This window comes from Plutella xylostella, chromosome 30, assembly GCF_932276165.1.
Source record: "Plutella xylostella chromosome 30, ilPluXylo3.1, whole genome shotgun sequence".
Lineage (NCBI taxonomy): Eukaryota > Metazoa > Arthropoda > Insecta > Lepidoptera > Plutellidae > Plutella > Plutella xylostella.
In genome coordinates, this window is record NC_064010.1 from 5612355 (window position 1) to 5639823 (window position 27469).

General features: G+C 37.2%; 2 protein-coding genes across 4 annotated transcripts; one reads left to right on the forward strand and one right to left on the reverse strand.

Annotated features, from left to right (window-relative positions):
- Positions 1–1848: 1848 nt before the first annotated feature.
- LOC105395226 lies at positions 1849–14956 on the reverse strand. The gene is made up of 6 exons (XM_048632069.1): positions 14647–14956; positions 14156–14222; positions 13375–13625; positions 12530–12602; positions 4068–4324; positions 1849–2611 (listed from the first exon to the last, which is right to left on the reverse strand). The coding sequence occupies exons 1-6, from the start codon at positions 14845–14847 to the stop codon at positions 2171–2173; spliced, it is 1290 nt and encodes a 429-aa protein (XP_048488026.1). The 5' UTR covers positions 14848–14956; the 3' UTR covers positions 1849–2170.
- Positions 14957–15864: 908 nt separating this feature from the next.
- LOC105395237 lies at positions 15865–20549 on the forward strand. Of its 3 annotated transcripts, XM_048632098.1 has the most exons (9): positions 15865–16096; positions 16697–16766; positions 17174–17246; positions 17411–17661; positions 18072–18150; positions 18608–18849; positions 19101–19176; positions 19342–19583; positions 20107–20549. In XM_048632098.1, the coding sequence occupies exons 1-9, from the start codon at positions 15978–15980 to the stop codon at positions 20512–20514; spliced, it is 1560 nt and encodes a 519-aa protein (XP_048488055.1). In that variant the 5' UTR covers positions 15865–15977; the 3' UTR covers positions 20515–20549. The 3 variants fall into 3 exon arrangements, with proteins under 3 accessions (XP_048488055.1, XP_048488057.1, XP_048488056.1); XM_048632100.1 differs by lacking the exons at positions 15865–16096; positions 16697–16766 and adding an exon at positions 16854–17099; XM_048632099.1 differs by lacking the exons at positions 15865–16096; positions 16697–16766 and adding an exon at positions 16854–17041.
- The last annotated feature ends 6920 nt before the right edge of the window (positions 20550–27469 follow it).

Consider the following 27469-nt stretch of genomic DNA (forward strand, 5'->3'; position numbering starts at 1 on the left):
CTATATGTATTTGCCGAATACTCCTTTAATTAATCACACTTTAGTAAATATATTTAGTAATAGTATTCAACTATTCACGCTGTAGTTATAGGTACATACTAACAACATAGTCTATTTTTGATACAAACGAATGCTTATGTACTGTGTGTTTTGTATGCAATGCTTCTTACCAAATAGGATTGTTCTTTTTCTATAACAATGACCGAAAAATATATACAGGATGTTGCAAAAAGGGTATACTAAGCCGAAAGCTACATGTGCAGCATGGTATATCTAAGCCCGAAAATGAAATCAGAATTTCAAAATTCGTGAAATACCCTTTTTGCAACATCTTAAATATATTTTTCGGTCATTTAATTATACCGCTTGACTTTGCAAAGACAACGAAACAGTTTTTGTATTAATTATTAAGTAGGTACCTACATAGTTTATTATTCTTACAGTAACCTGAATTTTATACTTACTGTAATTTTGGCATTCCACATAGAGTAAAGATCTGATTTGAATCAATTCCATCCATGTAAAAGACTATTTTTTGTATATTTATGAGTTGTGACATTATTTTTTTATTTTTAATAAGTGTGTTCTTTAGAATGTGAAGTCTTTTCTGTTTTTACTATCCTAATATTGATTATTTTTCTGCCATGTGTCTGTGCATAGAATCTCACTTTTTAAGAATTTAATTGGCAGCTGTATGTAATTATTGTGTAGACTTCTGTTTTTTTTTTTGTAATAAATGTATTTAAAAATAACCAACGTCTGTTTTTACTCGACTGCCGAAGGAGGAGGGTAATGTTAATATTTAGACACCTTTATTATTTTAGATCTTATCTTAATAGCGTGTCGATGACAAACACGAGAGCTGTGCAGCGATCACAGGATTCGGTACTATTTTCGAAACTACACAAATATAAGTAAAAAGAACAGACCCCTTAGCATGAATTTTCATCGTGAACGTGAAGTAGAATTCATCGAGTAATTTTGTATGAAAATATGAACAGCGCCCCTGGCGGTCGGTAGCAGAACTAAAATTTCCCTACAAAATTCATCGAGTAATTTCACGTCACGTTCACGATGAAAATTCATGCTAAGGGGTCAGTATCGTCAACTGTCACTGTTACAATGTAAGGCAAATGAAAATGGGCGTTTTGGGACCTATGTCCAATAAAGATGAGTCATACATCGTTGGATAGCTCTTTTCAAGTGAGCAAAAAAATATTATGACGACAAATCCGTGTAAGTTGTCCATTTTGAAATATATTCGTCGGAAGGAAGTCATTTTCTATGGCATTGCACTCTCTCTCCTGATGACAGTTAGGGCGTTATACACGTAAACACGTATTATTAAAATGGGAGAAATTACTTTCAACTGGTTTTATTGACTGAGATAATAAACGAATAGAATATTATAATGAATGATGATCATTTTGTAATAAAAAATAAAAATGAATGTGAAATAATAACAAAAACATTAAAATTACAGAAATACAATATAAAAACTTTCAAGGTACGATTATTCTAATTGGACAGTAAATCAGGACTAGCGCTTCCGTTATTCATATTCTGCAAAAAAATACCTTTTCAACGACGTATCACTCGTTTCTATTGGTGATGGTCCCAGCTTCCATATATTTGTGCCCATCATCATTTGTTTGTTCCAAAAGTGACATGTTTTTTCATATGTTTGTGTAGTTTCGAAAATAGTATCAAATTCTGTGATCGCTGCACTGGTACTGACTGGTACTGGTATTTGCTGTATTTGTCACCGTGGTGAAAGGATTAGGCCGCCCCTACATACCTATTAGCGCTAGTGATATTAATAGGATAAGGAAAAATGAAAATAAGGTATTACTTATTATAAATACTTAAGTATTTTATTTATTTGGTAATTAACTGTACAGATTTACTTTACACCTAACTATATTTACATTACAACAATGTGGTAAATGCGTACTAGCGCCAACCACAGAAAAAAGTTTGTAAAAACCTATACAGTAGGCCTTCAGAGCCTCTAGAATTTACGAAAAATTACTTTTTCTTTAGCCTACATTACCTATGTGTCAAAAGTTTCATGATAGTTTCCGTTAGAGGCGCCGAGAAAACAAAAACTTTAATATTTTTCAACAAACTATCAAACCCGTACTTAGTCCCACGGTAGGTCTTCAGTAGACTACTCTAATTCCTCCAGTGGATTGGTTAGATCCTCTACTTTGTGCACAACAGTAGACTGCCAACTGTTCATTTCAGCTTCGTGTAGCGCATCATTTATAACTTTCTCAACTAAAATCCGTTGGCGAGTGTCAAGAGCTCTCATTTTCATCCCTACTAATTTAGTAAACACATCTATTCTATCATCCTCTTGCTTCGTAAGTAGGGGGAGAGAATCTAGTAATATGTTGGCGTCTTCTATCCTTAAGTGAGTGTTGTCTTTTTGTGAATGTTTCTGGGTTGAATTTCGTTTGCTTCGCTTCGCTTTTGGCTTCGCAAGTTCTTCTTCGTCAGATTGCACAATGTAGAACTCTTTGAACTTGCGTCCGTCTTCAGTCACATACTCTACTACGGTTTCCGTTTCCGTGTTTGGCTGTGTTTCAGACATATCTTGGCCTTCCCCCTGAAAAAAAATAATTATATGTATACAAGCTGTTCCGCGCGCTTCGCTTCGCCTTAAAAAGTTTTCACGTGGGAATTCTGGGATAAAAAGTAGCCTATTTTCTTTTCCAGGGTCTAGGCTATCTGTATACCAAGGTTCTACCTTTTTTGGCATAAGATTTTTTTGCCTAATTTCGTATTGCATAGTAACGTTTGGTCAAAGTCTCGTTACGCCGAAAATCGTATGGCATAAATCTCGTTTAGTAAAAAGTTATTTCGCATAACATTGTTTAGCCTAATAATGGTATGGCCAAATCTTGAATAGCCTAATAATGCTATGGCATAGGTTTATACAAAGTAATAATATTCGTTTGGCTTTAACTTTGACGGAGCGTCTCTCTACATAGCGCAAACTGGTGCCTTGTATTGTTTCCGCTGTTTGGAAAACGCTCCGCTCCGCTTCGCTGCGCTCCGCTTTGGTTTTGATGAACATGTGCACCTAACACGCTCCTCCTCGCTTTGCTCGTCGTCGCACCTATTTTTAGGTTTCGATCTCATGGGGTTTGTGATAATTATATTGGTCGTTAACTTTCGATTTTTTGATCATACAAATCGTGATTTTCGGGATGTAGGAGAAAAATACCACAATTTGTACATTTACTACATACTTAATATATTATTTATTAAGATAACATTAGGAGAAACAAGATTATACATAGGTATAGACGAACATAAATTTGAGCAAACGAAACTTAGGTGTTTAAAGATTGTGCCTAAAGAGTTTTAGACGAAACGAGCCTTATGCCACATAAGTCTTGGCAAAGTGATGGTTCGGACAAAAATGTTTAGACCATACGAGTTATGCGAAATGAGTTTTGGTCAATAAAGATTATGCCAGATGAGCGGAACCCGTATACCAAATTTCATTCAAATTCGTTCAGTAGTTTTGGCGTAAAAGAGTAACAGACAGACACAGTTACTTTCGCATTTATAATATTAGTTATATAGGATTAGTTAGGATAAAGATGTGAGGACACAAAAATGGATTTTATCGTCTGCGTCTTCGTACATAAACTTGATAAACTCCATCAATAGTACTTACTAAAATACAAAACAGTAACTGCTAAGAAGAACAGGTTTTTCAAAAACATAAACATGATAATATACCTACAAAACAAGATAAGGGAGATTCACTATCATTTATATAAATAAATAACGTTTTTTTTTCGTTTATATTCAAACAGACCCCTTAGCATGAATTTTCATCGTGAACGTGACGTGAAATTACTCGATAATTTTGTAGGGAAATTTTAGTTCTGCGACCGACCGCCAGGGGCGCTGTTCATATTTTCATACAAAATTACTCAATTACTCTACTTCACGTTCACCATGAAAATTCATGCTACGGGGTCAGATGTATCAATCGACAGAGATACAAAGAAAAATTATCAATCAAGCAATCATTCAATCATTTTTACCTGTTTAATCATCATCTGTACAACCGGGTGTAGGGTCTTTATGTGACGTGCCAAATTTCCACTGCAGCCATTTGCAAAGAATATAATTCGTTCGCAGTGCTTGCACCTCGCTCTCCTCTGTACTCCATCATCGTCTTGTATCGCCGTGAAATGGTTCCAGTAAACACTCCTTCTTTTGTTCCCTTTCAGTTTTACATCATTTGGGGAATCCCTCTTTTGGTCCGTTTCCACAGTAGATGTTTCACTGAATATTTCGTCTGTGAAAGGAGAAATATTTTTGAAAGCAAAATATTTATTTTAATGGTTTTATGATTATTATTATTATTATACCCAATGACGAAAGAAAAAAAGAGAGGACCCGGCATAAACATCGTTAAGAACTTAAAAATATATCGTCGTCTCTTTAACTTAAGCCTCGTATTCACTAGGCGACAAATTGTCGCAGAACCTGTCTAGGCACATGTCGTCTACGTGTCGCCGCGACGTCGCGCTCTGTTCTGCGACGTCGCACGCGACTATACAGCGACATCTACGTGTCGCAGAACAGGTTCCGTGTTTTGGCTCGCGAGACAGAACTTCCTGCGACATCAGTCTAGCGCACAGAGTACTTTGTGTCTAGCGACCGCTGTTGCAGAGTGTGGACGCGTGCGCGACTTCTAGCATCAACATGCCCATAGGAAAAACTTATTGACTTCCTCGGGCGACATCTCGGCGGAGACTGCTGGTGTGGACAAGCAACATGTATCACGACATGTTACCAAAATGTTCTGAGAACACGCACCGTAGATGTTCTGTAACAGTCTCAGAACTTGTGCCCTAGTGAATTCGAGGCTTTATTAGTGTTATCGTACGTAAAAAATGACAACAATATGTAAGAAAACACCTTTCTCTGGATCACTATTTATTAATGTCTTCTTATCGTAGTTAAGTACCAGACACCAGAATCAAGACCAGCCGAATCGTTCCGTTGCCGAGTGAAAATTCGCCATATTATATTTTTTAATAAACCCAACTACCCGACCAACTTTTATATTTTTGAGTTGCCAGACCATGAAAAATAAATTCCCACTAGTATAAAATTTGGCTAACATTCGGCTAATCCTGACTCTGGACGCGTCCCCGCGCCAAAAATTAAAAGAAATTACAGATTAACATATTGTACAAATCTCAATCATCATAACAATAATAATTTCTTATCAGAAAACTGAAACATAATATCACATTAACATTGATTTTTTTTTTTATATGCAAATGTATTATAGAGTTTTTATAAATATACATAGGTACATGACAAATAATAATCACATATTTTGTGTAACAATTGTTAACCATCACTATAACAAAACATTCTTGCTTAGATTTTTATGATTATACCTTAAAAGATTTTATAAATTTATGTACATTAATCCGCATTTAATGGCATTCTTTTGTACATCAGCTTACTTTTACAATTTTTACCGATTCACACTTTGAAACGTTGCTCAAAGACTCTCTTCATTGATGTCTCACTCTTATGAACTAATGTCGCTCAAAGACTCTTGTCAGTGACGACTCACTCTTATTAACTAATGTCGCTCAAAGACTCTTGTCAATGACGACTCACTCTTATTAACTAATGTCGCTCAAAGACTCTTGTCAATGACGACTCACTCTTATTAACTAATGTCGCTCAAAGACTCTTGTCAATGACGACTCACTCTTATCAACTAATGTCGCTCAAAGACTCTTGTCAATGACGACTCACTTTTATTAACTAATGTCGCTCAAAGACTCTTGTCGATGACGACTCACTCTTATTAACTAATGTCGCTCAAAGACTCTTATCAATGACGACTCACTTTTGTAAACTTATGTCGTTCAAAGGCAGCCAATGACGACTCACTTGATTTATAATTATCTCCATATAACAAAGTAGGTATCACTGTTCATCTTAGGTTTCGCTCATAAATCTTCTCTTTGGCTAACATTACGCTTGACATAATTATAAGGTATTATAAATGATTTGTAATGATTGTGCATACCTCTATATATATACAATCACAGAATTGTTACTTTTTCTCTTAACCATTATTCCACATAACAAAGATTTTTGCATTTTAACACATAATTTATCGTCACATTTTTAATCATAACATATTATCATCATCAATCATCTTTCATAAATACTAAAATACTTACATATGTTTCATGGGTTGTTTACAATTATTTAAGTACCATCATACAACACGACAATTAAAAACATGATAAAAGTAGGTAGAGGAATAAATTACTATGATACTATGTTATATATTTACATATTTATTCACATTATCTTATATTATATATTTAGGTATAATTTTATATACAACATTAATATAATTATTGTTATATAAGTAATACATGTTTTACTCTGAATCACTTGATATGACGTCGTTACTGAAAACAAGCCAGGGATACAATTTATCGACTGCATATGTAGCTCTGTAAATTTTGCAACCCTCCTTTTTTGTTATTGGGGTGTCTTCAATCTCATACCTGTCATTGTCTAGCACCTTTGAAATCCTATATGGCCCTACACATTTAGGCAGTAGTTTTCTACTATGACCAACCTCTGTGCGTATCTCTTTTTCCACCCGAACTAAATCACCTATTTTATATCGCGTGGCAATTTTGCGTTTCTTGTCAAAATATTCTTTTTGCTTTTCTTGATTTGAAGCTATTCTAACCGTAGCGTCATCGTAAACTTCAGCACGATCTACAGGCTCATGAATCTCGGAAACTATTTCATTCATGATTCCGTCCGAAACACCAGTTGTCTGAACGCCGAAAAGCATTTCAGATGGAGTATGCCCTGTTCCTTTATTAATTGTATTATTAATTGACCATTGCACTTGTGGTATAGCCGTGTCCCATAAGTTTTCAGCTTTACCGTGGGTCGCGGATGTCAATGCATCAATAATGGTGCGGTTATACCGTTCGCACTGTCCGTTAGCCCTTGGGGAGGCTACAGCATTTAGAACATGCTTTACGCCCTTTTCTAACAGAAAATCTTCGAATTCTTTGCTAGTAAAACTTGTACCTCTGTCCGATATAACGCGTCTTGGCACTCCAAATATTGAGAAATATTCATTGAATACTTGAACCGTAGTACTACTCTTCAAATTTTTCACAGGTTTTATGAAAATGAACTTAGTAAATGCGTCAATGATAACTAAGATATGCACGTTCTTTTTCTTGCTCATGGGAAAAGGACCACAATGATCAGTGTGAAGAGTATCAAAGGGCTTAGATACTTTGGGTATTGGGTGTAGAAATCCCTGTTTAGAACCTGTAGGCAATTTATTATGAGCACAGTTGAGGCATGACTCACAATATTTCTTTATAAAGCGCCTCATTTTTTTGAACCAATATACCTGACTTATTTTACTGTACGTTTTGTCAAACCCAAAATGACCCACGTCGTCGTGATTCATGCGAACTATTTGCCATCGGACCGATTTTGGCACTACCCACTTCAAATTAGTTTCACCATTTCTGTCAGTAATTACTCTATACAAACGACCATTCTTTATCGTATAATTGCTATGAATATCGACGATGTCTTTAGTTTCTGGGTCATTTAAAATATTAATGATACGTTGTAACTCTGAATCTTGCTCTTGAACTGTTTGAAGCCAAGAGTCTTCATCAATTTTTAAAACGTCTATAACCTTAGATTCTGTTATTACATCTGTTTCAATTGGATTGCGAGAGAGAGCGTCAACGTGGCTCATTTTGTTGCCATCGCGATGTTCCACTACAAAATCGTACTCCTGCATCAATATGTACCATCTAGCCACTCTCGGAACTAAGTCGCGTTTCGTCATAGTACTTCGAATTGCAGCGCAATCAGTAACAACTCTGAAAGTTTTACCTAACACATAAACCCTAAACCGTGTCAATGCACTTATCACCGCCAAAGTTTCTAGTTCGTACGAATGCATTTTACTTTCTTCGGCGCTTGTTTGGCGGCTAAAGTACGCTATGGGTTGGAAAGTCCCTGTCGTCCTATTACGCTGTAATAATATTGCACCGATACCAATTTTACTGGCATCGGTATGAATTTCTATCTCCGCATCTGGATCATAAAGAGCTAATACAGGCCTACTTACTAGCTTAGCTTTTAGTTCGTTAAACGCATTTATTTGAGGCTCGCCAAAATGCCAAGCAACGTTCTTTTTGGTAAGTACTGTTAATGGTTTCGCAATAACAGAATAATTTTGGATAAAACGTCGAAAGTAACTCGTTAGTCCAACAAACTGGCGAACTTCATGGACATTAGTGGGTGTGGGAAATTGGGCGACTGCCTCAATTTTAGTCAAGTTCGGACGAATCCCTTCGGCACTTATTTCGTAACCGAGATAATTGATGTTCGTCTGGAAAAAGTTACACTTTTTCAGATTTAAGGTAAGATTAGCTGATCGTAACAGTTGTAAAACCTGTTCTAACTTTACCAATCCTTCTTGAAACGTTTTGGACACAACTAAAAGGTCATCCATATAAGCAATAGCCATATTAGACCTCATATTACCAGGTCCTTTCAGCAAACGGTTCATCGTTCTTTGAAATACACTCGGAGCATTAGCAAGCCCGAAGGGCATTCTCTCAAATTCATATAAGCCGTCTGGAGTAATGAAGGCTGTAAGTGATTTACTCGACTCGCTCATTGGCACTTGGTAATACCCCGAAAAAAGGTCCAGATTTGTGAAATATTTATTACCACCTAAACTATCCAACTGATCCTCTATACGAGGTAACGGGTATTTGTCCTTAAGGGTCTTTCTATTTAATGCCCTATAATCAATACAGAGCCTTTTTTCACCATTCTTTTTATTAACTAATATCACAGGACTTGAATAAGGAGAAGTACTTTCCCTTATTATGCCATTACTTAATAGATCATCTATAATCCTATTTAATTCTTGTTTTTCAATTTGTGACATTCTATAAGGATTATAGACTACCGGCCTTTCATCTGTCAATGTTATTGTCATTTCTGATAGATTTGTTTTGCCAATTTCACTTAGGTTCATAGCAAAACAATCACGATATTTATCTAACAAATTTTTTAACTGTTGTCGATTCTCTTCTGGCACATCTGCACTTATGGTGATGTCATCAAGAGGGAGTGGCTCACAGGCTTGGCCTTCAGTTATATTACCAATGTATTCCGATTTGAATTCATTGTACTTATATCCCCTTGCGAGTAAATTCGATTTTTGTATATTCAAAACGTTAGGTGACAAGTTTGAAATCATAATATATCCCCTACCGCCATCGAAATTATAAATACCAGGCAGAATTAGGTACTCATTATTAGGGAGATGCCTATGACTGTACTCAACATAAAGAGCACCCTGGTGGTCGTCATCCGTACTAACATCGACAGGTACTGTAAATCCTGATGGGATTAATATATCCTCTAAAGCTGTTAACTTTATTTTATCCTTGGCCTCATTCGTTTCGGGTGAATTCATAAACAATAATTCATTAGTCGTTTTTAAAACAATTATGTTAGGCTTCTCGGTTAAAGATTGCCCGATTAGAATTTGAGTATGCAAGTAATGATCTTGAACAATTAATATTTCAGTTTCAGCCCTAACAGAATCTAATTCTATATTAGCTTTAAATTTGCCCAATGGTTTCACAGAAGAATTTCCGAATCCATGTAATATTGGTAAGTCAGTAGTTACCCATTTAGAAGACGTCACCTTCATTGCGTCAGACTCACGAATAATACTACATTTGCTACCTAAGTCAACATACCCTTGTAACTCTGTGTCATCAACCTTTACATTCTTGTAGAACTTTCTGTTACCAGAGTCACTATCACCTATGCATAGAACAGTTTGGTTATTTTCCATTCTAGTGGGACCCTTATTAGTCTCTTGTGATGTTGAGCTACTATTTCTTCGACAGTCTTTCGTAATATGTCCAAATTTGAAACAAAGGCTGCATTTCTTGATTGGTTTATTACATTTTAAACTAATGTGCCCTATCTCATTGCAGTTGAAACATCTGACTGTTTGACCCGTATTGTAATTATAGGTACTATCCTGATTATTACGTGACTGGTCTACCTGGGGTCTATAAGGTTGCCTACTTTGACCAGTATTTCTACCGCGAGTTTGAGCATTGGCCTCACTTTGTGTTACGGTCCGCAAATAATTAAGAACCTGCTCCGGTTCTGTAAACATACTTGCACCTGCGCCCATCCTTACAAATTTATCGTCGATACCATGAATAAGGCACCCAACAGCTTTTGCCCCTGATATTTCGCATTTATTGATTAGTGTCATTTTGTCATAATAATAGTGTTCCAACGATTGGTTAAACCTACATCGGTACTTTAGCATGGCAGCTAACAAGTCACCATAATTTTCGTTAGATGGAAATGCCAATTTAAGTTTCTGTGTCCACTCCGCCCAAGTGAATAGCACAGAAGGCAATCCCTGGTACCATTTTTTAGCGAGACCATTCAGTTTTGGAAGGGCGTAGTGACAAATTTGACGATCGTTCCATGAATAAATCTGTGCGCACTCGTTTACTTTATTTATCCAATTCTCAACGGTCTGGCTGTTGTCACTTGGGTCAAACTCGGGTACGACACTAAATGCAACTGGGAAATTATTTTGTGCCCAAAAGTTTGGATTAGCAAACTGTTGTTGGTTACTCATTGCCATCGATGTTTGTGTTGAATTATTATTCGGTTGAACTGGCAATAATGGTTGCAGTATAGTAGGTACCTGAGCTGGCAGTTGTTCTGGTACATGTACCTGAGTTGGTATTTGTTCTGGTAGATGTACCTGTGTTTGTAAGTTTACAGGTAACTGAGTTGGTAACGGTGGTGTTTGCGCTATCTCACGATTTTGGCTACGAGCAGCACAACAGGAATGGCTATCAGAGCCTGTTCGACTACTGGATTCCCTACGATGTTTCCGATTGTACCGTCGACGTTTGCTGTGTTTAGATCTTCGCCGTACATTGCTATCATCACTTGAAACTGATTCACTACTTGAACTTTCACTTCGCTTGCGACGTCGACTTTTTTTTGTTTTACCCATTATTAATCTTAATTTTTACTTTTAACCGACAGTAAACTCCAAAGCGATTCAAAATAAAACACGGCCAACACTTATAATATACAAAACAGAACCAAAAAAATATCAATAACCTCAATATAAGTACTCACATTCACTATATTACATTAGGAATTAACTCTTACAAAAAAACATCGGATTAATTCGATTAATCATTCACTAAATATAAAATAAAGGAAGATTCTATGATATATTTGATTAATATTATCATCGGTTTAGCATGTAAAGTACTTATAGTAACCAAGTATTTAAACGATCAGTGTTCCGTTATAAGTAGCTACTTCACAAATCACAACTCACACCAATTAAGCAATTTCATTAAATTGTGAGGATAAAATTAAAATAATGCTCATGTAGTTATGCGGTACAAATACAACTGAATATCACCAGAAATCTCGTGGCCCAAAAAATATGTTACACTTGGCCCGAAATTATAAGCACTACAATCAATGGTCAATTTTAGTTCACTTCATTATCAAATAATCACTTTATGAAGCTCATGGAGCCCGGGAAATACGTAACACTTTGCCAGAAATAGGTAATCACAATAACCAATGGGACAATTTTAGTTCACTTCCGCATAAGTAAAGTAAGTACACACATTGTCACACATGTACCGAAAACACAGAGTTCTTCAGCCTCAGGAGGTGAACAATATGGAATATCAAAAGTCTGACCTGAAAACACGCAGCAGCAGATACTGTAGTCCGAACGGCCTTTGATCAGGCACGTAGATTTGTCTCGCTTCCGACTTGTAAGAAAACACCTTTCTCTGGATCACTATTTATTAATGTCTTCTTATCGTAGTTAAGTACCAGACACCAGAATCAAGACCAGCCGAATCGTTCCGTTGCCGAGTGAAAATTCGCCATATTATATTTTTTAATAAACCCAACTACCCGACCAACTTTTATATTTTTGAGTTGCCAGACCATGAAAAATAAATTCCCACTAGTATAAAATTTGGCTAACAAATAGTTTTGTCTTTGCCTAAAATGATAACATTGCGGCCGGTCGCCATGTTTATTGGCAGCAAAACAACCAATGACGAAAGAAACGTCATTGCAACCAACCAACAGTCACTTCAGTTGTCAAAGCGACTTGCTTGTTCCAATTTGTCCAATGACGAAAGAAAAAAGAGCCGCCATTTTAGTTGGCACAGAGTGTATTTATGTACGTTTTTTTCGTGGGTATGCCAAGATGGCCAAGTCTTCTTTTTTCTTTCGTCATTGATTAAGTATACCTCATTTGATGCAAGGCAAATATTATACATGTAGAATCCTTATGTATGTCAGAAGTAGAAATACAAATAGTTTGACTAGTGCATGAACCGTTTAAACTTACCTTCGTCTACAGCCTCATAGTCTATTTCTGTTTCTGAATTTATTTGTGTTTCAGACATGTCGAAACCTTCAGCCTGTGAGCAAATGAATATGTTGTTTAGAGATGTGAATGCACCTAAACAGAGAATGTACTTAAACATACATATACCTATACATTATGCACTCACGTCACGACTGTAATCCCCGAAGGGGTAGTCAGAGGTGAGGTGTCTCACAAGGGGGCCACCCATTTTTCGCAGCACATTTGTGCTCACGTGATAGGTTGCGAACCATATCGCCGTTTTGGAGTTTGGGGGGCCATTTTTAAGTTTATTCATCTCTTAATAGAAGAGTGAAAGGTCTACAAGTCAAGATCTACAAGTAAGTAAGTAATTGTTAAACTATAACTGTGCTACCACAAAAAACTTTAAGCACTGTTTAGTAAGTATTTAAATCGAAATTTGACAGATTTCGTAGGCGTTTGACAGCGCTAAACATCTGTTAAATACTGTCTTAGTTTTTGTGGTAAGGCCCTAAGTACTTAAGCATAAATTGGGCAATGTATTACTTATCTATAGCAATAGGAACACATTACTTAACCTGTATGGCCCAATAATGTAAGAAAATTCAATTTATCTACAATCATTGGTCCATACAGGTAAAGTCTGTCTAGTTGTATGTTCTGTGGGTTAAGTTCTCCAAATAGTATTGTACAATGTACAATCCACGTCGCACAAATTATTATGGCCCTGTTTTTGTTTAGACTAACAAAAACTTTGGTGCAAAGTACAAAACAAAAGCGGTTACGAGAACCAAACAAACTAAACAGGGAGAGGGCATTCAGGTGATTTGCGAATCAATCACTACCTTTTTAATCATCATATATATGGCGGGGTGTAGGGTCTTTATGTGACGTGCCAAATTTCCAGTGCAGCCATATTGGAAGACAATCGCTCGTTCGCAGTGCTTGCACCTGGCTCTCCGCTCTACTCCGTCATCGTCTAGTATCGCCGTGAAATGATTCCAGTAAACACTCCTTCTTTTGTTCCCTTTCAGTTCTACATCATTTGGTGAATCTTTCTTTCGGTCCGTTTCAATGGTAGATGTTTCACTGTCCGCTGTGAAAGGAGAAATATTTTTGAAAGCAAAATTACTTACTAAATTTAATGATTTCATTAAATTCAGTTAGGTATTATACCTCATTTGATGTAAGGCAAAAATCATTAGATGTAGAATCCTTATGAATGTCAGAAGTCAATCAAAATCAAAAATATTTATTTAAACATCTTAGAATGATTTAAATAAGTAAGTACAATATACTTCATGAAATTTAATTGGAAGCTAATTTACGAATTTTTGTGGCTTCCACACTCAGCCTGTGTCTTGGATGCCGGTGTACGGGTTAAGCGCGTACACACCGGGCCAACGAACGCCAACAAACGTTTTTCGTTGGCCTTCGTTTCTGCAATCTGCCCTGTATTATGTATGTTAATATCCATCGTTGGGTTGACCGTTGGCGTTCGTTGGGCGTTCGTTGGCCCGGTGTGTACGCGGCTTTACAAAAAGTATACTTAATGTTACATAACAAAGATGGTAGGTAGCGCTAACAGTAAAAACAAATCTAAACAATGTTCGAGGTGTAACTTACCTCCGTCTGCAGCCTCTATTTCTGTTTCTGAATTTATTTGTGTTTCAGACACGTCCAAACCTTCAGCCTGTGAGCAAATGAATATGTTGTTTAGAGATGTGAGCACATAAGCAGAGAATGTACTAAAACATTTTTAAGTTTATTCATCATGTACCTACAATCACTGAGGAAAAACTACACTATGTTATCCTACTATGTACAATCCACGTCGCACAAATTAAATTATTATGGTCAATGATTTCAAAAGAAAGAAAGCAGTAATATATATGTCAATGATTATGGTCCTGTTTTTATTTGACTAACAAAAACTTAGATGAAAAATAAAAAACAAAAGCTGTTACAAGAACCAAACAAACAAAACAGGGAGAGGGCATTCACTATCATTCATCATCATCAATCATTCAAAGACTCATTTGAGTTCTTTCACAATCACAAAACAGACACACAGAGAATGAGATGCAAAGTTGATAGATCAACCAAGACCCAAGTACCTCTGCAATCATCATCATTACGGCAGGATGCATTTTCTTTAAGTGGCGTCCCATGTTGCCCGTGCCGCAAGCCCCAAGGCCTAACACTTTATAACAGTGTTCACACCTGACTCTTCGTCTAGACATGTCTTCCACTTCTAACTCCGTAAAATGATTCCAGTATAGACTTATTTTTCTTCCCTTGTTTTTACTGTCTCCCATTGCTGAAGGATTCAATGACTTAGAAGATCAAGCAGAAGGTCAAATACTCGGGTTGATGAGGATGTGAGATTGATCTTGATTTGATTTTATCGAGTTGTTTGTATGATATTGATACTGCGAGTTGAGCGATGAGCGAGTCAATCTCGAGTCAATGCATGGGATTGTTGTCACCACTCACCTGTCAAATATGAGCTCTGTCAACTTGACAAATTCCCTTCCTGTCAAAGATTCATAAAAATTTCTTGTCTGTATACTGTGACTATGATTGTAGTGTAGTGTTAAAAACATACCTACACGTACTTTGTTAATAGAGGTTAATATCCTTTATTGTATATAGCCTCTATATAGCCGATTTTGTCTATATTTTTGGCATTTGGCAAATACGGCAAATACAACAAACATTATTAAAAATTTAAATTAAAAATTATTGACATTGGCGTGTTCTGTGGGCCACTCATTATTTGACAGCTGACTTGAGCTGACAATCGCGACAGAGCAATGACAAAGGAATAATCTTTATTCCTTTGTCAATGCGACAGAGTCAAAAATATCAAAAATCATATTAGGGATGTCGAAAGTGCAAAAAAGTATCGATATTTCGATATATCGATATTTTCTTTTATATCGTTACTGAAATCGATATATCGAATAAAAAATATCGATATATCGATATATCGGTAGCTTAATAGGAATAAATCCTTGCGAAATCAAATTCGTTTATTATTAAAAAATACTATTTTCACTTTGTGCCAGTGTCGTGTATTGACATGTGTGATGACCCCTTTACACTCTCGCTCGGTCACGGTTGCGAGCTAGCATCGCCGCATTGCGTTGTGACGCAAACAAAAGGGTATTGTTAATGAAAAATATATCGATTTTGATATGTTTTCGATACTTGATTATTTATATCGATACATCGATATATCGGTTTACAATATATCGTCGGAAAATATCGATAGATTCATAAAAATATATCGATATATCGATACATCGATATTATTTCGACATCCCTAAATCATATCATTATCATCGTTATCATCACAATCAACAATTTGTAAATAAAAAAATAATATGTTCCGTGACTCTTTTGATCTTCAGCATGATATAAAGATTCATTGAATTATCTAGCAATGAAAAAGAAAATAAGAAAGAGTGTTTACGGGAAACATTTCACAGAACGAGAAAGCGACGATAAATCGCGAAGGATAACTCGGTGCGAGCACTGCCACCAAGTGTTCTCCATGCCGAGTTATACCTCGTTTACATTCAGCCGAAGTGAGCAGGGAAGTGGGCAGGACAGTGTGTAAACGCGATACTTCTCATGCCGCTGCCATTGCCACTCGCGCTGCCCGGCGCTCCCCTAAATGGCGGTTTTTTGTGCGGAAGTCAAAGGACCGGCAGCGCGAGCGGCAGTGCGTGTTTACATTCAGCTCCGACGCTCAGTACTCGCCGAGCGCCTGGAGGAGGTTCACTTGTACTAAAGTTGATTGTCTAATAAATTTCGGGGTTTTAATTTTTTTTATCAAGAGCTAATTTCTTACGTACATACTATGAGTACATTCGAGTAACGTATGTGTCTTTTGTTTCTACTACGGATAGTGATCGTTTAGGTAATTGTAACGACAGAACCGATTTTACTGCATCTGATAATGTTTTGTCGCTCCTTAGTGGTCGTTTCTTTTTTTCTGCCTATACATTTCGACGTCTGCCATTGCCGACACTTGAAAGCGAAGTGAGTGGTAGGGCAGTATGTAAACACACACTCCTCTCGATCCTGCTGCAGCAATATTTAGGGAATTATTGCCGGCAGCGCGAGGGGCAGCGGCAGGGGCTGAATGTAAATGGGGTATTATAGCTTCGGAAATATGGCACGGCACATAAAGAACAAACATCCCGCCATAAATATGATGGTTCGAGAGGTAATGATTCATTTGATTATATTTCTATCTCTTGATTGACTCATTTGTTTCTATGATAAGATTGATAGTAAGTATATCTTCCTCCCCCTGGTGTGTTTACTAATTAACTTGAAACAGCTGTTAATAGCTTTTATTTATATTTTACAACATATTTATTTACTTATTTAATCCTTTATTGCACAAATATAAAAATAAGTGTACAAAGGGTGGACTTAATGCTATAAGCATTTTCTACCAGTCAACCCACAGGAGGTGCAAGAAAATTTTATTATAAGGTGCATATAAAATCCATATTGATGGAGTTTATAGAGAGTATAGACTATAGACCATTAAGTTAGTATCCTTGTTTATGTGTCCAGATCTCTCTCTCTCTCTCTCTCTCTATTACCAAATTAATTTGCTTTCAGGCTGAAGGCATGGACGTGTCTGACACACAGATAAACTCAGAAACAGAAGTAGAGTATGAGACTGAAGACGGAGGTAAGCTTAAAGGGTTCATGGGTTCATGTGTACTTCTGACGTACTTACATAGGGATTCTACATTTCATGATTTTTATCTAGCATCAAATGTGGTTTAATAGCTGATTTTCATATAACAATTAAATTTTGTAATTTTTATTTCAAAAATATTTCTCCTTTCACAGACGACAGTGAAACATCTACTGTGGAAATGGACCAAAAGAAAGATTCACCAAATGATCTAGAACTGAAACAAAAAAGAAGACGGAGTGTTTACTGGAATCATTTCACAGTGATAGAAGATGATGATGGAGTGGGGAGGAGAGCCAGGTGCAAGCACTGCGACCGAGTGATTGCCATAAAACGCGGCACCAGTGGAAACCTGGCACGTCACTTGAAAGCTCTTCACCCCGCCGTAATGGTGATGATTGAAGAGGTACTGATTGATTAGATAATATATGATTGATTATAAACATTTACCGCCAAGATAGGCTACATAAGCCACATCCGGGCACACCAACGAAGCCTAAATCTCCACTAGCAGTCGCCGTAGCCGTATCGGCATGGAAGACATCATCATCATCATCATTCATTCATGATTGATTAGTAAACCATCTGAATCGTTTTGTATGTATCTCTTTAGATTGTCTCATTTCTTTGATTGATAGTGAAACAGAGGGTTTGGTTTGTTAATATATCTAAAAACAGCTACCCTAAATTTTGTTTGGTTTTTTATTATTAACTATTGATGGAGTTTATTATAGAGACACAGACCATAAAACCCATTCTTGTTTAGTTTCACACATCTTACATCTTTATTATAAAAAATACATTTCGTATTTTCAGGCTGAAAACAGGTACATGTCATTGTCTGTAACACAAACAGACACAGGAACAGAAGTAGAGTATTTGGCTGAAGAAGGGCGTAAGTTCACACAGTCCTACGTAATCTAACTACTTTTTGGTACAATTTCAATAGGTAAAACCCCAGTTTCACCATACTCTGTTCATCATCATCATCAGCCAATAATCATCCACTGCTGGACATAGGCCTCTCCCAAGGAGCGCCACAACATTCGGTCCTCGGCCTTCCTCATCCAACCACTACCCGCCACCCGCTTAAGGTCGTCAGAAACTCTGTTACAAGGGTTTAGTTGTTGATTTTTTTATAGAGATGAAATATAATTGATGAAATTATAAAGTAACAGGGGTGTTAACGATCTAACAGACTATGGTGAAACTAGGCATAATCATCCATAGTTTTCGTTATTGTGAAATCGCGAAAAACCGTTCACTGTGCTATAACTATTAGGTTTTCCATATAAATTCTTGTTTCACAGTTCACTGCAAACAGTAAGTAACAAATATTTCTGCTTTCACAGTTGACAGTGAAACGGAGCGAAAGAAAGATTCATCAAATGATCAAGAACTGAAAGACAAGAGAAAAAGGAGTGTTTACTGGAATCATTTCACGGTGTTGAAATCATTTGACGATGATGGACACCGTCGGAGGGCCCGGTGCGACCACTGCGGCCGGGTCATCGTCATTGCCCGGGGCAACGTTGGGAATCTTGCACGCCACTTTAAGGCCAAACATCAAGCCATAGAGATAATGATTCAAAAGGTACTTACTGATTGATTCATAAACCATCTCTTTATATCTCTTTCATTCTCGATAGTGAATGTCCCTTCACTTGTTTTGTATGTTTATGTTTTTGAAAGAGCTTTTCTTGTTAGCAGTTTCTGTTTTGTATTTTATTACCTACTACCTATTGACGAAGTTTATATGTATAGAGTATAGAGACACATCACATACCATAAAATCCGTTCTTGTTTAGTTGCACACATCTTTATAAAAAACATTTCTTTTTTCAGGCTGAAGGCAGATACCTGTCTGAAACAGAAACACACATAGAAGGAACAGAAGTAGAGTATTTGAATGAAGACGGACGTAAGTTCAAAGAGTTCTACATAATCCATAACTTAATTTTGGTAAAATTTCAATGCATTTATATTATGAGTTGCAAAATTCAAATTTCAAAAAGCAGTGAACTGTGAAACAATAATTCATTCCATATGAACTGTAACAGTGAAAAACATTTCATCTTTCTTATAGTGGACTCCGAAACGGACCGAAAGAAAGATTCACCAAATGATATAGAACTGAAAGACAAGAGAAAAAGGAGTGTTTACTGGAATCATTTCACGGAGTTGAAGTCATTTGACGATGACGGACACCGTCGGAGAGCCAGCTGCGACCACTGCGGCCGGGTCATCGCCATTGTTAATGGCATGATAGGGAATCTGTCACGACATTTGAAGGCGCTTCATCCCACCGTGATGGCAAATATTGAAGAGGTACTGATTGATTCGATTCACTGAGTATTTATATCTTTTGATTCACTCAATTGTTTGAATGATAATATTGATTGTGAATCTCTTAGCTCTCTACCCCTGTTTTGTTGGTTTATGTTTCTGTAACACAAGATTTTAACGAATTTGTAACTCGCTGAATTTATTTTTCTTTAGGAATTAGGAAGACAGAGAAGCGTTAGCATCCTCAGCTTAGGTGTACACATCATCATCATCATCAGCCAATAATCATCCACTGCTGGACATAGGCCTCTCCCAACGAGCGCCACAACACTCGGTCCTCGGCCTTCCTCATCCAACCACTACCCGCTACCCGCCTGGTCGTCAGTCCAGCGGGCAGGCGGGCGTCCCACGCTGCGTTTGCCTGTTCGTGGTCTCCACTCGAGAACTCGTCTACCCCAACGGTTATCGGTTCTTCGGCACATATGACCAGCCCACTGCCACTTCAGCTTGCATATTTTGACACATCTTTGTACAAAAAACATATTTTATCCGGTTATTTTTTCAGGGAGAAGCCCAAGACTTGTCAGAAACACAAACCCACTCAGAAACAGAAGAAGTAGAATATGAGACAGAAGACGGTCGTAAGTTCTACATAGTGCCAGCTGATACAGCCGCGGAGACCAAGACCAAACGACGAAAACTAGACCCAACTCCTTCACCAAACACACACAAAAACATGTCAATACTAGAGTCCCTCCCGGCACTTATTAAGAAGAAGGAATTGGATAAATTTGATATATTCGGCACTTTAATAGCTATGAAAATGAGAGAATTAGACTCCCGACAACAGATTTTAGTTGAGAAAGTAATAAATGATGCTTTACACGAAGCTGAGATAAGCAGCTGGCAAGCGACCAGCCAGTCTACGGATTATAAAGAGGAGGATCCACTTAATACACTGCAGAATTCATAACTGCGGGTTTTACATCGTACGAGTGGCGAGTAAAGGCTCCGACACATTAGCGGACGCGGCTTAGCATTCTGAGTAACTTTTATTCTACAACATAAGTAACTAAATATATTATATGTCTAAATATATTATATACTTAGGTGTGTACACTGTAAATATAGCAGATAGGTAGCAAATAAATAAAATATCTAAGTACCTACAACTACTTACCTATTTTTTTTTATATCGTATCCCACGAATAGGTCACAAAAACAAAAACGTATTAATAAATCAGCTCAACATCTCTACCAGACAATCTGTATATTATGTGCCATAGTCTGGATGAAAGCTGAAGCAGATGGAGTAAAAAAAATGGCGTAATGGTTAGTGGCCCTGACTGCTGTGCTGAAGGTCCCGGGTTCGATTCCCGGCTGGGGCAGATATTTGTTTATGGCAGATATTTGTACTCGGGTCTTGGGTGTTCTATCTATGTATATATCAGCTGTCCGACACCCATAACACAGGCTCTGCCTAGCTTAAGGTCGGATGGCCGTGTGTGAGATGTTCCCACATATTATTATTATTATTACAATGAATGATTGTTTACCGGACACGGCCCTTGAGGCTATCCTTTCACCAATCCAATATGTAGCAAGGTCAGGAGCTTGCGGAAACAATAACTTACTGCATCAGCGAGTAAATCCATGCATCGCGACTGGTATAACCTGATATCTTCAATGTTATGGGCGACTGGTGACGTATGTAGAGTTGAACGGATGTCGATGTTTTGAGTATCGATAGATGTTCTATTCTGTTCTATTCTATTTTGAGAGGGGGCGAAGTTCCTGTACGTGGCTCTCTCTAGTGGAACCTTTGTACATATCCCCTTTATTTCAGCTCAGCCAGCCTAGCTCCCGAGTAAACTGGAGTAGCAGGCCTGGGTGTTGCAATAGCTGAGATAGGCGCTCTGTTGGTCCAAGAATAGAATATAATCTTGTTAGACAGATGTATTAAACTCAAATTTGATTTCGATCTGTAAGCTCAAACATACAATTTAACCGTCAAACTACACTCGCGAGAGTTGAAAGCAATGAAAAATAACCAATAGGTAAAAAGTGCAAAAGGCATAAAAGCTGAAAAGCGGTGACTCAAGGGGTCGATTCTCTATTCTATATTCAACTTTAGTACTTGTATACCTCTTTTGCTACACCTGTATGGAGTGGAGACTCCTTTCGTTCACCATATGAAATTTATTTTAATATAGGTACTTAATACGACGATACGACTTTGGACTATCGATAGTCTTAAAATTCAGCACTATTGTGAAAAGGTTTAAGTAGTTACTTACAGTACAGTATGCCAATGTAAAGGATATTGTCCTTTCCATGAGGGTTAAACGAGTAGTATGTAGCTAGACCTAGGTATATAGGTCCTACGTAGGTACTGCGTCAGATCTTGTGTGAAACGTAGTATAAGCACTTATATCTACAGGGTGTGCAACTGGGGAGGGGATGTAACACTTCATCCACAGGTGTTTATTTCAATAACCAACGAACTGTTACTATGACGACCGAATGGTGTAACTGGGTAGTAGTGGTTATACATGTAGTGACCCTGACTGTTATGCCGAAGGTCCCGGGTTTGATCCCCCGGTCGGGGCATGTATTTGTTAAAATACAGATTTTGTACTCGGATCTTGGGTGTTAATATGTATCTGTGTAGATACTCAGGCTCTGCCTAGTTTGAGGTCGGATGGCTGTGTGTAAGATGTAAGTATTTACAGTCGTCGAAATATATTATAATAGGCCCGTTTGGACATCTACACAAATTAGCTATTTACTCTTGATTTACTGAATGAAATACATAAAGAGACACATAATCTAGCTTATTATTTACCCGCCGAAAGAAAAAAAGATCTTTTAAAGCACCAAAAGTTACTTATTATTTAGATTTTTTATGATTTAAGTTTAGGTCCAGTCCAGCTGTCATCCCATACATTTTGGAGCTGTCCAAACGGGCCTCTTATATTTGGACGACTGTAGTCACCCTGTACCAACATAGTTAGTTACCTAATAACTTGAGTAAGTTCAACCTACCTTCTCAAATCGGAAGGTAATCCACAAGATCACTATTTTCCGTCACGTTACGTAAGTCGCCGGACTGGTTTCCATTTCCGATCGCGGGTTTGAGGAAATGGCATTGACATTGTTCGCTGTCTGTCGTCATTACAGTGCCACAAACTTATCTGTTCCGGTGAGAGCGAACTAAATTGATCTATATCTCATTACTTACTAATGAATTGTATATTATAAAAGATTAGATGGGTTTATTAAGACCGCAAGAGCGAATTAACAATACGAGCAAACATAAAATCTTATAGAATTATGAAATATTAGACATTTATGTGAGCTGTCACCGGAACAGATAAGTTTGTGGCACTATAGTGCATTTGGTTTATTGAAATGTTGTTGTGAAGTTGTTTTGGCACCTATCGTATTGGACGCATACCTACTTAGTAGAGTGGTAGTGTCCACCAACTCGCACTAGGCCTTAAACCCTTCCTTCATTGGAAGGAGACCCGGGTCCCAGAAGTGGGGACGTGATGGGTCGTGATGATGATGACTTAGAGTAGGCGGACGCTAAGTTTGCAACAGAAATAAGTGCCAACACCAGCTTGTCACTATTTAGTATTTTAGGTACTTACTCCGCCGCCATCGCTGAGGGACACCCTGTATAATAATAAAGATTATTGAAATTTACTTACGGCCAAATCTCGTCATAGTTGACAAATTTCAATTTAGTTTTTTTTTTAAATTTAAGTAGGTATTTGGATAAGTGTTTAGTATTATGGCACGGTTAGATAACAATATTTGATACAATGCAGCTTGGAGCAACCTTGAATTTGGCCATTACGCTCTAGGTAGTATAAGCGAAGTGGCAGATTAATCAACGATGTCGATTTTGAAGGCACGAAATTTTATTTTAACAATTATTTCAAACTATACATTTTGCTACTGGGAAATGGTTTGTACTGTAACATTTTAATGTAACTCTTTAGAGTAAGTAATTATATTTACTTAAAGATTTTTATTTTATTAGGTAAGTATGTTTATTTCGATGCCTTTAAAATTGCTACCAATTCCACCATTCAGCTCTATTCTTCATATTTTTAAAGATAAATAAGCTTGTCATAAGATTGTTAACCCTTACATTTCTATAATTGAAAAACTATTTTATAGAACCTAATCTATTAAGATCTATTTATGGATAAAATAGAACCTAGAAGAGGTACCTACTTAGATTCTTTAATTTTTTACTGAAACAAAAGATTTTGTTGTTTGATAGTACCTATAGATAGAGTTAATTCTGACAGCATTCCAAACCAGATGACATGATGCAGCTATTAAAACTAAAATTAAAGCAATTTAATTCTTTTTCCACATAAACAATACTTAAACGCCATTTACTAGACGATTAAAAGCAACGTGATCTATGTGTATCAATAATTCATTATTAAAAGTACTTGGGTAGGTTAGGTACTTACCTAAGTATAGGAAAAAAATATTGGAATGCTTGATTCTTATGTGCTAAATGCTTATTTACGTACTGATCTAAGCACGGCTACGCGATATCCTTTCAACGTAAGGTTTATTGAATGAAGTTACTTATACCAAATGTGGCAAAAGGGTAATTGGAAAGGGGATGTTCAAAATTTGTAGATTTTTTTTCTTCTGGATGGCCTCGAGAAGCCTCCAGAGTCACTCTCTTGAAAATTCGTAGAAGAAAAATTATAGTCATTCCCTTCGGCTTACTATAAGCATACCGCTTTTGTAATATCCCAGTACAGTTGATACGACACTCAGGGATACCTTTTGCACCCCAGGTGAAAAAAAAACAAAAAAAAAAAAACACGCACTCACGCCTTGTACTAATGTACTCCCTTGCGAGGTAGGCAGAGGTGCATTACTGCACCCACTTTTCGCCAGAGTGTTATGTTAGTCCCAATGTAATAGGGGGCGGGCCTATTGCCATTTTACGGGCACATCCAAGACCTGAGAACAAATATCTGTGTTTAAACAAATATCTGTCCCAGCCGGGAATCGAACCCGGGACCATCGGCTCAGTAGTCAGGGTCACTAACCACTACGCCATTCGGTCGTCGCAGCACCCCGGTGACTCCGATCAAAATCCAACAAAATTGAGCATGTAAATGAGGTGTGAATTTATCGTAAAGCCCAGCATACACTACGCACATCTACATCACGTAGCTCTTTGGGCCGTGTGTGACCCTGCCCTAGTTTCCGCCATTCTAGCTCCATTATAATGTTATATAATATTACTATTGATATTACTGAATTGGTTTCATCTATCACATTGTATTGTGTGTCCGAATTATGCGGGGAAGAAATAAATTACCTATTTACTGTTTAATAACCTTTTTAAGTACAAAAAATACGAAAAAAACCCTTTAAAAATATTGTTAAGTATATACTTACTTGATGATCAAATCCTGTTATCCCTCATCAGGGACATAGGGCTCGAAAAAAGGATTTCCACTTCTCCCGATCCTTCGCGGCAGCTTCCAGGTCATAAATACACTTTCACAAACTATATTGTAGTTATTATATTTCCAAACGAGATAGGCAGAAGAGTAAAGGTAAGCGCCACTAATCGGAATTTAAACCGATTTAAAAAAAATGGGCTAGCGGTGATGTCGGCAAAGCTGATGAAGTGGACCGACTTGTGTGAATTTCTCTTCAAAGAAAGTTTAGGCCTAGTCAGCCACCACGCTGGCCTAGTGCGGGTTGGTGGACAACCTTTAACAAATACCTGCTCATATAGGTAGGAGTTTTATGTTGTGACATTAACTTTGGGCAAGTGGCATGCGTTTGATGTTATCAGCAGCATTAAGGTGCCAGCTGGCTGCCGACGTCATGAGGTTGCAGCAGACATGTCGCAACATCACTACCTACTAACATCACATCACAACCCATCACGTCCCCACTGCTGGGGCACGGATCTCCTTCCAATGAAGGAAGTGTTATAGGCCTAGTCCACCACGCTGGCCTAGTGCGGGTTGGTGGACTACCTTCTGATTTCTATGTATTTCTGTGGACGTGTCGTCGAGCATCATGTCGCTAGCCGCCAAATGAATCATGAAATGAATAAATATACTTATCGGCATAGAGACCGGCTACCGTACCACAGTCGACACATTGGCAATTAACAATCCTTACGGGTTGTAAGGCCAAATATACAGGGTGTTGCAAAAAGGGTATACCAAGCCGAAACCTACGTGTACAGCAAGCCCGAAAATGAAATCATTATGTAAAAATACGCGAAAAAATATTATCATAGAAATTTGTCGGCCACGTGACTTTTTACTATGGAGAATGTTATTTTTATTTCGCGAATACAATAGCATAATGTCGTTCCTGTCAATTGGTACCTTTAGGGCACGCGTGCTCGTTGATTTAGTTAAGATCTTTGTTGATTGCCGTGGAATGTTGAGGACAGACATAACTGTGGTATATGTATTGGTAATCTATATATTCTATTGCATTACTATAATAAATCAGTGTTTATTCAGCATTCGGTTGTATCACTCATCTCATCCTCACGCCGTTCCCTACATGGCGACCGTGCCAGTGACGCTTCGCGCGCCATATTTGGCAGATCGGGCGACGCTACGTGATTCTCCGTGTTAAATTAATCAAAGACAGTACTTTTCCATTATAAAAATTAATTAAAAATGTGCAACAGCAAGCTTCCATCCCGGCCGGAACGAGCAGAATTAGAAACAGGGGATATTATAAACCAAATCGGTTACTCCAACAAAATTGACAAGCACAACGAGAATATAATAAATAATTTGGGGTCAACTTTAAGAAACTCCTATTAGGAATAAATATACAGGGTGTTGCAAAATTGGTATACTAAGCCGAAACCTACATGTGCAGCATGGTATATCTAAGCCCGAAACTGAAATCAGAATTTGGAAATTCGCGAAAAAAAAAAAAAAACCATACTAAAAAGTCACGTGACCAACAAAGTTTCTATGGAAAATGTTTTTTTTTTCGCGAATTTTCAAATTCTGGTTTCAGTTTTAGGCTTAGATATACCATGCTGCACATGTAGGTTTCGGCTTAGTATACCCTTTTTGCAACACCCTGTATAAGTACTTATGTCAATAATAGGAGGATATTACCACAAAAACTAAAACTATAGACATATTATACTCAAGTAAGCTAATCACATTTTATGTATAACTAAATAAAAATAATACATAAGTAAGTACCTACCTACTTAAGTTTAAACATGATTAAATATGAAATGCAACACTGATACGTAACATGTTGTATGAATAAAGTTAATTAATTCTAGCTCTGATTCGAGCAAGGCTGAACTGGGCAGACAATTAAATAATGTTTTTGCGTTATAATGTTGCAGGCAGCTCTTGTAAAATAGCCAGATTTAGGTATAACCACCCTTTGTACGTAATTATGTTTAAGTATATGTGAATGATGGATTGGCTAACATAGATTCTATGCGTCGTAACGTATGGTCTGTCCGTATTCGAGCTAGCATCAGTGATCGTAACTGATCACTGAGGTTAAGCAACACTAGGGTACACCAACCCGCACCAGGCCAGCTTGGTGGACTAGGCCTAAAACCTTCCTTGATCGGATGATGGTCGTGATGAGATTAGTAAGATAATTCATATGTACTTACTTACTTAAGTAATTAAGTAGGTACATAAATCTTAAAAATTAAATATGTAAAGTTCATTAATTATTTTAAAAAGACTCCATAAATTAAATATTAAATATTATAATATATAATATTAAATATTAGTATTATTAATATTATATATATATATTCAGTTTTCCCGGTATAACCGTAACATAGGCCGCTTGACCGTGAATTTCGCTACAGGAAGAAAGATAGGAAATGTGCCGGCACATTTTAATGCATAATT

Coding starts and splice junctions, on each gene's coding strand:
- LOC105395226 (XM_048632069.1), bottom strand. CDS start 14,847: ATGGGAGACAGTAAAAACAAGGGAAGAAAAATAAGTCTATACTGGAAT. Junction 14,223..14,646: donor TAATGATGATGATTGCAGAG/GTACTTGGGTCT, acceptor ATTTGCTCACAG/GCTGAAGGTTTGGACGTGTC. Junction 4,325..12,529: donor CTATGAGGCTGTAGACGAAG/GTAAGTTTAAAC, acceptor CTCCTTTCACAG/ACGAAATATTCAGTGAAACA.
- LOC105395237 (XM_048632098.1), top strand. CDS start 15,978: ATGAAAAAGAAAATAAGAAAGAGTGTTTACGGGAAACATTTCACAGAA. Junction 16,097..16,696: donor CAAGTGTTCTCCATGCCGAG/TTATACCTCGTT, acceptor GTAAATGGGGTA/TTATAGCTTCGGAAATATGG. Junction 19,584..20,106: donor TGATGGCAAATATTGAAGAG/GTACTGATTGAT, acceptor TTATTTTTTCAG/GGAGAAGCCCAAGACTTGTC.